Source organism: Vombatus ursinus, unplaced genomic scaffold, assembly GCF_900497805.2.
Source record: "Vombatus ursinus unplaced genomic scaffold, bare-nosed wombat genome assembly UNPS02000582.1, whole genome shotgun sequence".
Lineage (NCBI taxonomy): Eukaryota > Metazoa > Chordata > Mammalia > Diprotodontia > Vombatidae > Vombatus > Vombatus ursinus.
Window position 1 is genome coordinate 33,698,304 of NW_020940360.1, and position 16,642 is coordinate 33,714,945.

Genomic DNA, 16,642 nt, shown 5'->3' on the forward strand with positions numbered 1-16,642 from the left:
AGCTTGGTTAGACATCAAAGAAACCAAGGTTATACATTGCATACCGAGCCATTAGTCAGTTGTCTTGATTTGTGTCTTGCCATTGGACTCTGATGACTCTGGAAGAGAGAATGAGGTCAACAACTTCGAACAACTCTGCCTCATTTAAATCCAATTTATGCACAAGTCAAAAGACGTCATTCATAATCATTTTTACCTACCTTGAAGTCCTGTGGCAATGGACAAGTGATGAAGTAGAAGGTGTGAATATACTGGGAGTTGTAGTCACAACCCTATACATAGGTGGCCCAGGCCATGCATAGGGTTGTCTTCGCAAGCAGCAGTTGGATTTGGCAGCCCTGCCCCCTGGGTGTCTGAGCAGCCTTTTAAGGACTGCACTGCTCACCTCCTGCTGTGAGGAAGGGGCTAGACAAGGTGCTCTAAAAATTTTCTGCATTACCCAACCCTGACCTGCTTACCATGGCAGGCAGGGATCCTACCCTACAGACAAAACACAAAAATATGTTCAAAACTTTTGCAAAGATGATGCCACTAACCACCAGTACAGAATGTGTGCATGTTTATGGACAATGTGAAATTCAGTAGACTTGAAAGATGAATAGCTCTTGTTGTGAGTTGTGAACCCTGCAGGTATTGCATCCAAATAGCAGCCCTGAGTGAAAGAAGGCTGGCAGATGAAGGCCAGATTAGCAAAGTCAGAACTGGATACACATTTTTCTGGAGTGGCTCCGATGACAGGGAACACCATGAAGCTGGCATAGGTTTTGCAATCAAAACTAATCTAGTCAACCAACTGGTAAGCCTCCCAAAAGGTGTGAATGATTGACTCATGACAATTGAATTGCCACTTGCAGGAAAGCACCATGCCATCATCATCAGTGTGTATGCTCCACCATGATGAATCCTGGTGAGATCAAAGAAAAATTTTATGAAAACCTGGAGACCTTCATCATCAATGTGCTGGAAGAAGACAAGCTTATAATTCTGGGTGACTTTAATGCCAGAGTAGGCACAGACTATCAGACATGGCAGAAAATTTTTGGGAGGAATGGACTTGGAATCAGCATTAGCAACAGTCACTTACTATTGAAGGCTTATATGTCTCATGACCTTCTCATCACCAACACAGTCTTCTGTTTACCTAAACACAGTAAAACTTAATGGATGTCCCCTCATAGCAAACATTGGCATTTAATACACTGTCATTATAAGAAGAAGAGACAGATATGGGAGTGAAAAGGCAATGTGTGGCACAGAATGTTAGACTGATCATAGACTTATCTGCTCCAAACTAAACATGTTTGTCCCCAAGGTAAGATGACTACCAGAAGACAATGTCAAGAGTTAGAGTGCTTCTTCTTGCATGAACAGTTTGTTGCTAACTTGGTAGGAAAGCTGAGCCAACACATGGCTGTCAGCAGTAGAGCAGAAAAGGAGTGGGCAGCTTTCAGAGATCTGGTGTACAGCACTGCATTTATTTATCTGAATCAGAACAGTAGAAACTTCAAGATTGGTTTGATGAAAATAATGGGGAAATTCAGAAACTGCTAAACAAAAAACAAGAACTCAACAGGGTTTATCCCCAGGATAGTTACTCTATCTCTAAGAAGGCAACATTTAATTCCATCAAAAGTAAAGCACAAGTAAAATTTAGAGAAATGCAAGATTCTTGGCTTAGTAAGGAGGCAGGTGAAATTCAGTTTCATGCTGATAATAACAATCCAAAGCACTTTTATTATGCCCTGAAGGCTTTTTATGGGGCCAGAGACTTATGGTGCATCTCAATTACTCAGTGCTGATGGAGCCACATTGATTAGTGATAAGGACATGATCCTGGAGAGATGGGCTGAACACTTCCATAGTGTTCTCAACAGACCTTCATCAACCAATGCTGAATCCACTGACCACATACCTCAGGTTGAAGTTAGTCTCATTCTAGCCAAACTTCCAACTAAAGAAAAGGTTTTGAATACCATTCAGCAACTCTTGTGTGGCAAAGCATTTGTTGCTGATTCTATTCCAGCTGAGATTTACAAGGCAGTGATGTCTACTGCTCATACTGACTGAAATTTTCCAGGTTCTATGCAAGAGGAGGTTATCCCCGGGGAATTCAAAGATACCTTCATTGTCCATCTCTATAAAGGAAAAGGAAATAAATTGTCCTATGACAATCAGTGAGGGGTCTTTCTCTTAGTTAGTTAAGCTAACAGGATTCTTGCCAGAGTCCTCCTTAATAGACTTAAGATATAAGATATATCCATCTATTAAGATATAACACAATTGTACTCTGGTGGAAGCGCACATCAGTGTAATCATTGATCCTTAAAACAATGAAGAAATGTTAAATCTTAAATCATTGTGAGAACATATTTGAATATAACATAGGGCACTTCAAATAGTCAATCATAGTTGGCTGGTAAATCTTGAAACTGATCTAATTGACATAGGAGATAATAGGTTGTTAATCCAAACCCAGTTATACCTCTCCTTACTTTTGGTAATTTCACTGCTTTCAGGCAAATAAAAAATAGTTTTTCCTCTATGAAAGATGTTGAGTTGACTATCATAATGGTACCTCCTAGGGCCACCCTGTACTCTGCCACTTCCATTTTTTAGGTTCATAGAAGCTGTTTTATTGTGCTGGCCAGGTGTCAATGAGAGACACCGACAAAGGCCAGTTGGTAAATGATTAAGGGTTCTTACAAAGCTTTCACAGCTTCTCCAACAGTCCCAGAACACACAGAATCCTTAATGTACAACAGCTTGGCTGACATTCCCTTACTTTAAAAAAAATTATTTATTTTTAATTTTCAACATTCACTTCCGTAAGATTTTGAGTTTTAAATTTTCTCCCTCTTCTTCTCGTCCCTCCCCAAGACAGCGTGCAATCTGATACAGGCTCTACTTATACTTTCATATTAAGCATATTTTCCCATTAGTTATGATGTATGGAAGAATTAGAACTAATGGGAGGAACTACGAAAAAGAAGAAATAAAACACAGTAACAAAAGAAAAGGAGAGAAATAGCGTGCTTCTGTCTGCATTCAGACTCTATATTTCTTTCTCTGGATGTGGATAGCATTTTCCATCGTGAGTCTTTTGGAATTGTCTTAAATCCTTGCATTGCTGAATTGCACAGTGTGGCTGTTCATGTGTACAATGTTCTTCTGGTTCTGCTCATTTTACTCAGCATCAGTTCATATAAGTATTTCCAGGTTTTTCTGAAATCTGCCTGCTCATCATTTCTTGTAGTACAATAGTATTCCATTACATGCATCTACCACAACTTGTTCAACCATTCCCCAATTGATGGACATCTCCTCAATTTCCAATTCATTGGCATTCCCTTACTTTGCCATTGCTTCCCCTGACTCCCACCCCAAGCACAGTGTGTTGGGTTTTGAGAGGTTTGTTAATATTATGGTTATTGTTGTTATTATTAGCATTATTTTTACAAACTGGGATTGGGGCGGGGGACACAAAGTCCTAAAGCATAATCCCTTGTTAAGTTCCCTCTCTGGGTATTCTGTAGTAATGTTAATGGTTTGTCATTATTTAATTATTTATTAATTTAGATTTTCCTGGTAGACTTGCAAACATATGCTTCTAAATGTAGAATATGAAGGAAAACATTTTCAGATACAAAATTTCACGATTATGGTAAGTTCCAGGAAGGAGTGATTTTCAAAATTATTTTATAAATTTTATAATACTCCCTAAGGTGTGGATTATCTTTTTAATTTGCATATTGGTTTTGAGTTGTTTTAATTATAATTAAAGCAAATTAGAAACTTAAAGACATAAACCAATTGCTCTTTTTAACTTCATCTGAGAACCCAGAGAATAAGATTTTTACTATGACATCTCTATTACTGTACTAGTACTGTACTAGCATCCACCTTGTACCTCGGGGAAGAAACTGAAGGAAATGGGATTTTAAATTTCTAATCCAAGATAAAAATTGTTACACATTTTCTCCAGAAAAGATTCAGTGATGAAGCTACCTTGAATACCGCACCCTAAATTTCACAGTCTTTTGAACTGTGGTCTTCTTTTCAGAGCACAGAATAAATCTGACAGCATTTCAGAGGCATTCTAGAAATACAGAATGATAGAAAGTTAAAGCTGGAAGGGATTCCTGAAATAAAAGATGTATATAAGACAATAAGACTGAATCCAAAGAAGAAATCTTTAATCTACTACAGGGAACTCAGTAGTAATTGAGAAATCACATAATATAGCAGATCATTTACATTAGATTACATTTGTAGTGAAATGTAGAACAAAATGTGACTAAAATAATCAGAAAACTGAAGGCAAAAAAAATCATTAACATGTGACTCCACAGCAAGGAATTTGCAAAAAGGTGTGTAGTTTTTGACTTTTTATTTTTTTTGGCTAGGCAGTGGGATTAAGTGACTTGCCCAGGGTCACACAGCTAGTGAGTGTTATGCATCTGAGGCTGGATTTGAACTCGGGTCCTATTGAATCCAGGGCCGGTGCTCTATCCATTTTGCCACCCAGCTGCCCCAGTTTTCGACTTTTTAGAGGGGCTGCTTCACAAGATAATTACTAATGTTCTTTTAATTAAATATTTAATGCATCCTGTACTTGGTATATACCAAGGTTATGAACAGAAAATCATTAACAATAAAAGAAAATGATGGTGACTTGATTGCAAGGTTTAAGTACTTATGTTCTTCAAAAGAATTAGAGGGTAATCCTTGAGCTCAGTTTCTAGTGCCCTGTGAGACTGGCGTTTAATTCATCATAAGCATTGTTAGTTGTAAATTAAATCCTCTAGAAGCTTAGGAGTGTCGTCAATTTTCTCATTTTCCACCTTATGGTGCTTTATGACATACAAAGTTAAAATTAATTATTTAGACTTCTTGTTGGGGGGGGAGGGGAGACTTGGCAACTATCTAGGGCAGGAAGCCACCCCAACACATGTTATTACCCAAATGACAAAATCATCCTTGGTAATTACACCTGGGACACGGTAGGTACCAGGCTGCACCTCTCCCTTACTTCTCTGGACAAGGGACGGCCAAGTCAGTGGTATGGCTCTCACCCCGCCTGGCATATACTACCCAATGTGCCAACGAGTCCTTAGGGAGGGGACCTGGGGTTCCCGCACGTGAGGAGCTGTCTAAACTGGCCACGGGTTCTGTCTTCAGGCCAACCACGGGGCTGTGAATGAAGGCAGCAGCTTCTCCTAGGGCACCTAGGAGATCCTCCAGCAGGCGTCGCTGGCTCTCATCTGTTCCACACCTGGAGGTTTGAAACTGAGCGCAGGTGGGTGCTACCTGAGGATTCAGGGCTCGCCCTGCGCGGACATCACGGAGAGGGGGCGCTGCGTCCTGACTGTCCCCGCTCCGCCTCCCGGGCCCCAAGGAGGGCTCCAGCCGCTGTGGTGCACATGCTCGGCTCTGTCCACCTCCGCTAACCCCCTACCTGCGGCTCCCCGGAGGGAGAAGGGGGCGGGGTCAGTTCTGGAGCGGGGAGAGGCCGCGGAGCTGGAACCACCGCAGGTTCCTCCCCAGGAGCAGAAGGGCTGAGACTGCAGCGCCTGAGCCGCGGTAGGAGAAGCAGGGTACTGAGATGTCGGAGCAAGGAGGACAGCGGGACGTCAGCCCCACCAGGGCGCCTAAAAAACACACCACTTTTAACATCTGGCGGATCAAGAAGAAGCACCAGCACCCTGCGGACTATGCGGTCTTCGTTCCCCATCCTCCTCCTCCGGCCGTCTCGCAGGAACCTGGGACAACTGCCCCCAGGTAAGCCCCATCCTGCCCCGAGAGGCCCCTGCTCCCTTACTTTCTGACCCTGGATGGGTACCAGTCGCCCAACCACCCTACTGGCTTTGGAGGGTCCTTTTGTCTCTTGATTTATTCTTCTCGAGCCGCAGTGGCAAAATAGATGCGAAACACCTGGATTTTGAATGGCTCCTTCCACCGCGGGTGCTGAGCCGAAGGACCGGGAAGGAGAAAAGCTCTGGAGCGGTTTATTCTTGCTTTACAGTAATTTTCACAGCTTCCAGCAGTGAAGGGTGAACCAGTCCCTGCGCGTCGAACTTGTGTGTGTGTGTGTGTGTGTGTGCGCGCGCCCTCGCATCTTGTTCCCCATTGATGGTCTCGCTTCGTTTTGACTGCACAGGGAGAGGAATTTGATGGAATAGATTAAAATCTTGACCTGTCAAACAGCCCATAGAAAGAATAGTAAGTGAAGGGTCGGGCAGGTATAATTAATCATGCTAATAGCTACTGTACCTTGGAATTCTATAATACCTTAGATAATAGCACCTTTCTCCTGAAGAGCTCAAAACACATTTCCAGCTACTCTATCTCCTTTATCCTCACGAGATTCTAGTGAGGTGGTAGTGGCTGGGTTTATCATGCCCATTACATGGGTGGAGAAACTGAGGCACAGAGGGGCGAAGTAAGTTGTCCGAAGTTGTTTGGTTTATCAGTGGCAGAGCCAGCACTAAAAACCAGTTTGAGTTTTATTTTTGTGGTGATCCCATTCTCATGGACTGAACACCCACCCCTGGGTTCTCAATAGCATAGTTCATTTATATTTACAGTTCTGATGTATATGTTGAGCAAAAATAAATCTAACGTAGATTTGCTGTGTCTGTAAGAAGGAATCTGTAAGAAGGGACAATCAACAGTGTCCTTGTTGAGAGAGGAAATAAATCCTATTGCCACTATCCAAAAGAATACCACCAGACTCCTATGCTCCCTACTTCTCCCCTAGGAGTCTCAATGGGTTCCTTCAACCTTTAGAAAGCATCATATCTGACTGGAGAAAATGAAAACTGGGTTGTGTCACAGGGGTGACACAAGGTGAACTCTCAAATATGAGAGAAATGTTAATAGCCTAGGAAGGGGGAAACTACCTGAAAGAGTGTATATAATGGTTATAAACAAACTTAGCTGAAGAGCAAATTGTGTTTATGCAACGTTTGCATTTATACTTACAACTGTTTTCACATTTCTAGGAAGAATATATGAAACAATATAATGTTTTTTTCTTTCACAGTAGGAATCGATTGGGAGGGAGAATCTTTTCAGCTATCCAGAGGCTTATTGTGCATAATTATGGGCTGACATTTGTAATAAATTGCACTGTTTAATAATGATGTATAGTTCAGTAAGTGTTATATTTCTGTGAGTAGATGTTATGAAATTTTGAATATGATCACATCTTATACCAATTTGCCTGACATTAATAGTTTTCAAATTAATTTGCTGAAACATTTTATGTTTTGAATCTTTACTTCTTACCTTTTGGCCTTCAGCCTTCTCATGATTTTCAAACTATTTTATTTTTTTCCTCTGAACTATGATGAACTTTATGCAGAGTATTTCTGAAACTGAATTTATTGGTCTGTCTTACTGATGTTTTTCCAGTTAGATCATCTTTTTTTTTTTTACAGTAGACCTTTTTTTCTGCTAAGCTTACATATTTCTCTAAAGATATCTGCTAAGATACATTTAGCAGTAAATGGTCAGTGGTAGACAGTGTTCTTCCCTTGAGTTGCCTGGTTGTGTTTATTTACCTTGGACTAGCATTTTAGGACTGTAAAACCTTGGGAGAATATAAATCCACTCATTTGTGGTCTCTGCTTCCGTACTAGGAAAGTTAGGCAACCAGCAGCACTTATTTCTCTGTAGTAGCCTTGTATTACGTATGATGATTTTTTAAAAGGGAGGAGGAGGGACAAATGGAGAGAGAAAAGACATGTTCTGTACCATAGAGAAAGGTCACCATTTAATGATAATTTTAAAGTTCAAAAATGATTTGTTATATGAAGTAGCTCTTTGGGAGGGGTAGGGATACTGGAGGAAATTATAGTGATATAAAAAAATCAACAAAAATTCATTAAAAATTTTTCAAGTTAATTGAAATAAAAATTCTAAAGGGTTGAATCTGTCTCCAAAGTGGTAGGACTTGGCAGGGTATTTTTAAAGCCTGAAGTTGTTCTTTCTTTTATTTGATATGTGAATGAGAGAATGTAAGTTACTTGAGGGTAGGAATTGCCTTTTGTTGTTTTTATCTTGGTATCCAGAACACTATTTTTTTTTTTTTTTTTGGTGAAGCAGTTAGGGTTAAGTGACTCGCCCAGGGTCACACAGTTAGTAAGTGTTACGTGTCTAAGGCCAGATTTGAACTCAGGTCCTCCTGAATCCAGGGCCAGTGTTCTATCCACTGGACCACCTAGCTGCCCCTATCCAGAGCACTGTTAGGGAGGTAGCATGAGGTTGTGGATAGAGAGCTAGTTTCAGATTCAGGAAGACCCTAGTTTAAGACTTGCTTTTGTACATACTAGCTCTGTGATCCCTAGGCTCAACAATGAAGTGTACCAGGCAAGCCCTCTAAGGCTGGTTCTTAACTTTGTGTTATGAACCCCTGTGCCAGACTGGTGAATCCTAGAGACCTCAGAGTAATTCTTTTAAATGCATGAAATAAAGAGGATTATGAAGGAAGCCAATTATGTTGAAATATAGTTATCAAAATTTTTTTTAAAGTTCATGGAGCCCAGGTTAAGAACCCCTGTTTGAATGCTGTAAGTTTCAGAGCAGGTGCAGATCTGTATTGGTAGAGGGATTTTCCTGTACCAGTGAAATCACAGATGCTGTCCATCTGCACCACCTAGCGCAGTACCTGGTGTGTAGTTGGTACTTAATAAGCGCTTGTCAGATTGAATTGATGAAGGATCGATGCCCTCATCAGCTTGAGAACTGCCTTTACCAACAAAGATAGCAAATTAAGTGATTTGTTCCAGGTCAACCAGCTAATAAGTGGCAAACCTCAAGCCCAAACAGTGTTCCATCCGTGATCAGAGGCTGCCTCATTTCGTAAAGAGATTGAAACGCATCATCCCTTTTTCTGAAGTTCATCTCTCCAAAGTGTCTTTCAGAATGACTACATGGTACATATTGTTGTGCTGTTCTTCATAAGAACAGGGGCATCTCTGCACCAGGTCAAATTGAGCCGTTGCCAAGAGGTGGCCCCAAGGGATTTGCAGCAGGAGGGCATGTTTGTCCTTCCTACTGACAAGATCTCAGGTAACCTAGCTTCTTTTGCTAGCTGTTCACTGCTCTGTCATTCATAAATATGTCCAAACAAGCTCCCTTTGAAAATCCATAACTATTTTCTGCCTGGTATATTTACATATGGTTATCATATGAAATATAAAGGAAGAAACCTTTCCTTTGTCCCAGCCAAGGAAGTATACTTTCAAATATTAATTAGAAATAGATTCATAATCTAAAGGTTGATGATGCTGATTAAAATGATCATAATTAAACTGAATTAAGTCCAATAAAATTCTCCACATAAGGGAAGGATTCTCTTGAGTGGAAAAAGCTGAATTTACATGGTAAGCCTTATATGATCCTGAAAATCTGTAGACCTAGTTTCAATCAGGCTAAAAGTGGGACAGAGTTCCGGAGCATCTTCAATGGAATGGCAATCAAGATACGTTGGTTTAGATTTCAGCTTCACCTGGATTTTATCATAGCGACTGTGAGACACCATTCAGCTTTTCTGGTTCTCTATGGGCCTTTCTTAAGATAGTAGAAAAATAACATCCCCAATATACCTTATTAGGATGTTATGAGGAATAATGAATCATCTGTGCATTTTTTCTTTTTCCAGAAAAAGAAAATACATCAATTAAACTATTTATGGCTTGTCCAGACCTATAGGTCCACAGTAGGAAATTCCAATGAGTAAGCTCCATCTACTAATGAAGAAACAGTAATTTCTGCACTTTATAGTTTTAGAGACTATAACTTCTGTGGACACTGAGTAGTTAAGTGACTTGCCTAGGCTGGGTCTTCCTAACTCTGAGGCTCTCTTGAGGACACCATTTGGTTTAGTATCATAATACTTCCCAGTACTGATTTGTCCCACTTCACACTGTATCATCTAGCCCCAACCCCACCCCCCTTTTGTTTTTTTGCTTGGTGCTCAGAAATTGGACAGCTAAGTGGCAAAGTGAATAGAGCACTGGGCTTGGAATCAGGAAGATTCGTGAGTTCAAATCTAGCCTGAGACACTAACTAGCTGTATGGCCCTGGGCAAGTCACTTAACCCTGTTTGCCTCAGTTCCTCATCTGTAAAATGAGCTAGAGAAGGAAATGACAAACCACTCCAGTATCTTTGCCAAGAAAACCCTAAATGGGGTCACAGGGAGTCAGACACAACTGAAACAACTTAACAACGAGCTCAGAAATTGTATTGAATGAATCATGTTCTCATTTGGCGTAGAGTTTATTTTTATATTTGTTTTATTTAAACTCCCTTTCAATCTAGTAAATACAGAATTGTTTGCTATGTATAAATTACATAGTAATCAAAATTTGATTAACTTTTGCTTATTTTGGTTTTTGTAAAGAGTTGGTAATGAATAAACATCTTTTTAATCCTAGTGAAAGACACAGAGGACTTCAGAAGGCCAGAAACAAGCTGTAACCTGAATTGGTTCCAACTTCAGTATCTTGAAGTTAATGTTAGGCTGTGAAAGAAAGGGCTGTCCTTAGGCATTCAGTGACATAAAAGTATTACATAGATTGCCTATGGAATAAAACACAGACTTAATCATTGAAGTTCCAAGAGCTTACCTACTCAGGTGTTTAGGTGGAGATTTAAAATTATGGGAGAATCTTTTTTTTTTGTTACCTGTGCTTTAAATATCTTCATATACTTGTTAAATCATTAAGCTACTTGGTTCCTACCTAGCTGTTTTTGATGAATTACCCCAGGACTGGTGTTATAATTTGTCATTTTTAATTCTGAGGCATATAGATTAGGTTATAAATGTGACATTATATATAGGATGATTTTAAAATAATAATGATCTCACGTTGTGTCAGAGTGATTAAAATTAAACGGAAGAGTCTTCCATATTAGTTTTATAGGCTGAAAATATAAATAAAGCTCTTCAAGAAAAATTTAAATAAATTAATCTCTGGTAGGTTCATAGCTGATTATTTAGGCACAGTCAGGGATGCTTAGGACACATCCCTAACCTTTACAATGAGGTAGGATAATTAACATGTTTCCCCTCAAAACTTCCTTTGGTGCCTCTGTTAGACTAGAATACTAGGTTGTGTAGATAACTGATCTGATTTAGTAAAGTAGTTATGTTGTCAAAGTTAGGCTGTCGTTTGGTCATTTTAGTTGTGTTCAACTCTCCATGACCCCATTTGGGGTTTTCTTGGCAAAGATACTGGAGCAGTTTGCCATTTCCTTCTCCAGCTCATTTTACAGATGAGGAAACTGAGGCCAACAAAGTTAAGTGATTTGCCCAGGGTCATATTGCTAGTAAGTATAGTAGCAAGGTAGCCCTTCTCAAATGTCTCCTATCTTTATTTTCTTCCACAATTTCTTAACCAATCCAATGGATTCATTTCTGTACTTCTCTCTGTGAAAATGAGTCCTAGATTTGACTTGGAGAAGGTTAGAACATAAATTCAGTATCTTTTTTGTCTTGAACTAGTTTTCAAAATGAAGTCGAGTTTGAATGTTTGGAATTTGCCGTACATTTTGTGTTTACTTCAGATGCTTAGTGTACATGGACCTTAATCTTGGTCTGTATTATGTATGAGAGGAACAGGATTCAGAACAAAGGGGTTATGTTAACATTTTCTGACCTAGTCACACTCTGTCTAGAGTGTTGTGCTCAATTCTGGATATTTTGCTTTAGGAAAAAACAAGGATAAGCCAGAGCACATCCGGAGGAGGACAACCAGGATGGTTAGGAAACATGAGGTAATATCCTTCAGGAATCGTTTGAAAGGACTGGAGGTGTTTAGCCTGAGGAAGAGAAGACTTGGTTGAGAGAGGCTGTGGGAGTAATAATTTCCTTAAATGTTTGAAAGACGGTCCTGTGGAAGAAGGATTGTGTTTGTTTTTAGGGTACTCAGAAGGCAGAACTAGGAACAATGACTCGGCCCATTTGTATAAAAAAAATCTTTTTGGGCTAACTTAAGGCATCAAAACAGATTTCATCTTTCTGAAAGTGGTAGTTTTCTTAGGAGATTATGAAAACCACCTTAACTCTGCCTTTCTGCATTTCATGGCTGGAGATGGCTCTTTTACTTTGTGGTTGAAGTAAAAGAAATGCTCCTTCCCCTGATACAAATCCCATTTGCAATCAACAAGCATTTATTAAGCACCAACTGTGTGCCTGACATTTCACTGGACACGAAATATAGACAGTTATGATATAGCCCCTTCGGGAGCTTACATTCCATTTGGGGGAGCAACACATAAACTGAAAAGTAAATACAAGACATATATATGTATAGAGATAGAGAGAGAGATACAGAGATACATATATCTATATATAATCTACCTATGTGTGTGTGTGTATACACACACACACTAACTCACACATTAACTGGGAGAGGCACTAAGAGCTGGGAAAGGTTAGGAAAAGCCTCTTGTTAGGAGGTGATGTTTGAGCTGTATTTTGAAGGGAGTTAGGCATTCTATGGTTATGATGTGAAGGGAAAAAGGTGGTGTATTCCAGGCATGGGCAACAGCCTATTCAAGGGGGTGGAGATAAGGAGGAGGTGGAATGCTTCGTAAGAGGAACAGAAGTAGGCCAATTTGACTGGGCTGGTAGAGAATGTGAAGGCTAGCAATACATTCCTGGTGCTCTGTTCTTGGTAAGAATAAAAATAAAACAAAAACACCAGAAGGAAAACCCTAGAACTAAGAAAAGACGTAAGTTCTGCGGGGGTGGGTTAGATAGATTCTAGAGCAGATTTTAAAATGTAATGATAATCAATAGATCTGCCAGCACCTTAGAGAAGAGGTAAGGTAGACCGGAGTCGGATTGTGAAGGGTTTTGATCACCCAACGGAGTTTGTATTGTTTTCTAAAGGCAGTAATGAGCCCCTGGAGTTTGTCTCGGTCACTGTGTGCAGGGCAGCCAATTAGGAGGCCGTTGTAATTGTCCAGGGTAGAGGTGTTAAGAACGCAAAATGGAGTGGAGGGGGTGGGCAGATGCAAGAGATATTGTGGAGGTAGAATTAACAAAACCAGACAACTAATTAGGGCTAGGAGGGTGAAGAGGAATCAAAGGCAGTTCTGAGAATGCAAACCTGGGTTACTAGTGACTTTTGATAGAAACAGAGAAGTTAGAAGGAAGAGTGAGTTTTGTGGAAAAGATATGAGCTGTATTTTTGACAGGTTACGCGTGAGATGCTTATAGGACATCAGGGAAATGGCCAGTGGTTGGCAGTGCATGACTGCAGCTAGGATTGAGAGAGGCTTGGGTTGACAATATACATCTGGGAGTAATTCTACAGCCTAATTGAATTGATGGCAGCTGCTGAGGTCATTGAGAGAGGGTGTATAAAGGGAAGAGGGCTCAGGATATAAACTTGGGGTATATGCTAACTGGAAGAGGGACATGGATAACGATGAAACAAAGAAGACCAGGAAGAAATGGCAAGTAGTAGCAGAACCAGGAGAAAGACATGTCACAAAAACCCAGACAGAAAACATCCAGGAGGAGAGAATCATTGGTGGGATCATTTGGTACAGAGAGGTCAAGAAGAATGAGGACAGAAAAGAGGACTTAGCAATTAAGAGAACATTGGTGACTTTGGAGAGCAGTTTTCAATCAAAAGATAAGGTTGAAAACCAAATTGCACGGAATTGAGAATCGAGAGGAGAAGTGTGAGCAGAGAGGATGGCCAGATTTCTGGAGCTCGGTAATAAAAGGAAAGAGTATAGTATAGGATAATAGATTGAAGGGATAGTAGGATCAAGTAAAGGCTCACCTGGGTATGTTTGTAGGGAGGAGAGAAGGAGCCACTAGATAGGTAGGGCAGTCAGAGTACTTTGTGTTCCTCCTCACCACTTCCAGACTCTATTGCTGCCACTAAGCAACCTCTTCCCCTTTGAGGTTCACAGTATCATAATTTATCACTCAATTCATATCCTGCTGGAAGTTTTATTTTTTTAGGCAAGTTTTATTAAAGATCTGCCATATTAGCCAGACTCTTAAGGAATCTGAGCATCTGTGAGCTATTGGCTAGATTGTAAGAATCTGAGCCATGCTGGAAGTTTTCTACCAACTTTCAGGACCTTCTCCTTCAATAATTTTAGTTCCTGGTCCCAACTCTTGCCTTTGTCCTAGGAGACTTCAACATACAACTCCCCATTTCTGCAAACGGTTCACCTTTAATGACCTACTTCTCCTCTGCACTATAGCCTTGACCTTGCCCTCTTGCCACTTCTGTGAGCTCCAAAATTCCTTTATCTAATAATAATCTATCATTTTCTTTTTCTCTATGCCTTTTGACCAATAACCCTGTTCTTTTCCCATTCTTTTCTTCTACTTCTTTGTTCTCTCCAAAGTCATCATCACTGCACTAGATATGCTCTCCTCTCTTATCCTGACCTCTTGGTGAATCAACTATCCTCTCTCATTAGATCACCAGACAGCTAGTGGCACAGTGAATAATGTACCAGTCCTGGAGTCAAGAAGACCTGAGTTCAAAGCTGGCCTCAGACATTTTCTGAATGTGTGACCTTGGGCAAATCACAATCTCTGTTTGCCTCAGTTTACCTCAACTGCAAGATGAGAATATTAATAGTGCCTACCTCACAGGGTTGTTGTGAGGATCAAATGAGATAATATTTGTAAAAGTACTTAGCATAGGGCCTAGCACTAGTAGATGATTTGTAAATGTTTATTCTCTTATTCCCTTATTCTCTCCCATTCACTTGTTGTTGAATGGATCTAGAAGAAATCATGAAGCTATGCTGACTGGCTCCATTAAACATTTATATCATCTAACCTTAACTCAGCCTTCACTGCAGCAAGGCAGTCTATTCCTCCCTAATCAGTTTGTTATTTCACTTTCACATTGAGTGTTCCAAACTATATCTTCTCTCTTCAAGATTTCCGCAACATCCCCTCCCCTTTCAGTTGAGGACTTCATTTCATAATTCACTCAAAAAATTGAGGTCATTCAATAAGAACTCCCTTTTATTCCCTTCCTTTCAACTCAATTCATTCAGATATCTCCCACTATCTTGTTCTTTACTCTGGTCTGAGATGAAGAATTTGTCTTCTTCTTTGCCAAGGGCAACTCCCTGCACCCTCAATCCCATGCACTCCTCTCTTCTCCAGCAGATTGCCTCCTCTATCACCATCCCTGCTCTCTGTCATCTTAAATATCTCCCTGTCTACTGGCTGTTTCCCTGCTGCCTCTAAAGACTCCCATGCCTCCTCTTTCCTTAAAAATGACACTAGATCCTACCATTTCTTCTTCTTGTCCTATATCTCTCTTCCCCATTCTTAACTAAACTACTTGGGAAAGACAGCTACACTTGATGCCTCTGTGTACTTTCATCTGGCTTGCTTTTAAATCCTCTGTAATCTAGTTTTCACCATCATCAATTCAACTGAAACTGCCCTTTCCAAAGTTATCAATGTTTTCTTAATTGCCTAATCTAATGTCCATTTAACAGTCCTTATCTTTCTTGACCTCTCTTCAGCATTTGACAGTGTGGGTTATCTACTCCTCCTGGATGAAAGCTTCTCTCTAGGTTTTTGGGACATGTCCTTGTTCTTTTCTCCTTTTGCTCTGTGGTCTACTATTTCACTTGGTGAAATCTCATCAGTTCTGGGGGGTACAATTATCATCTCTATTCACATGATGCCCAGATCTATATAGCCAGCCATAGTCTGTCTCCTGTGATAATTACCAGTCTCCAACTGCCTTTTGGTCATCTTGAACTGGATATCCTGTAAGCATCTCAAACTCAACTTGTCCAAAACAGAATTCATTATCTTTCCTCCCAAATCCTCTCTTCTTCCAAACTTCCCTATTACTGTCAAGGGCACCACCACACTCCTGGTCACCCAGGTCCACAATCTCGGTGTCATCCTCAACTCCTCACTTTCATTTGCCCCATATATCTAATCCATTGTCAAATTCTGTCATCTCTACTTTCACAACACCTGTCATACATCCTCTTCTTTCCACTCACAGAGCCACCATTATTATTTAGGTCCACGTGACCTCTTACTTGAACTACTGCAATAGTTTTATAATTTGTCTTCCTGCCTCAAGTTTCTCTCTAATCCAGTCCATCCATTGGACTGCCATGGTGATTTTTTAAAACCTTTTTTTGGGAGATAATATCATGGACTTTAAGTAATTTTTAAATACAATTTTTGCATGTCTTTTGTTTTTATATCATTTAAATTCCCTCCATATTCCTCCCCCTTCCCATCCATTATAATAAAGATTTTTTAAGAGGAAAGGGACATCAACAAAACTGATAAGCGCATTGGAAAAAATCTGAGAACACGTGCAATAGTCCACATCCTTGGACCTTCCCACTCTTACCTCTGCAAAGGAGTTGGGGTGGGGGGTTTCATATCTCTTCTTTGGAACCAAGCTAGTTTGTAATTTTGCAACATTAATTTTCTATTGTTTTATGGTTGTTGTACCTTTCTTTGTATCCCCAGTGCTTAGCACAGTGCCTGGCACACAGAAAGTCGTTAATAAATTTGTGTTGACAGATTCAGTGGGGTGCAATGAAGAGTGGGCTGGATCTGAGGTCAGGGGACTTGGGAGTCAAATCCTTTTATTCCACTAG

At 40.3% G+C, this 16,642-nt stretch overlaps 1 protein-coding gene across 1 annotated transcript in view; it reads left to right on the forward strand.

Annotated features, from left to right (window-relative positions):
- The first annotated feature begins 5,511 nt into the window (after nucleotides 1–5,511).
- Nucleotides 5,512–16,642, forward strand: part of CRYBG1 (crystallin beta-gamma domain containing 1) — a 266,595-nt gene continuing 255,464 nt past the window's right edge. Inside the window, exon 1 of the mRNA XM_027855375.1 lies at nucleotides 5,512–5,778. Coding sequence (XP_027711176.1) covers nucleotides 5,603–5,778 — 176 coding nt within the window. The 5' untranslated portion in view covers nucleotides 5,512–5,602. The remainder of the gene's footprint in view (nucleotides 5,779–16,642) is intronic.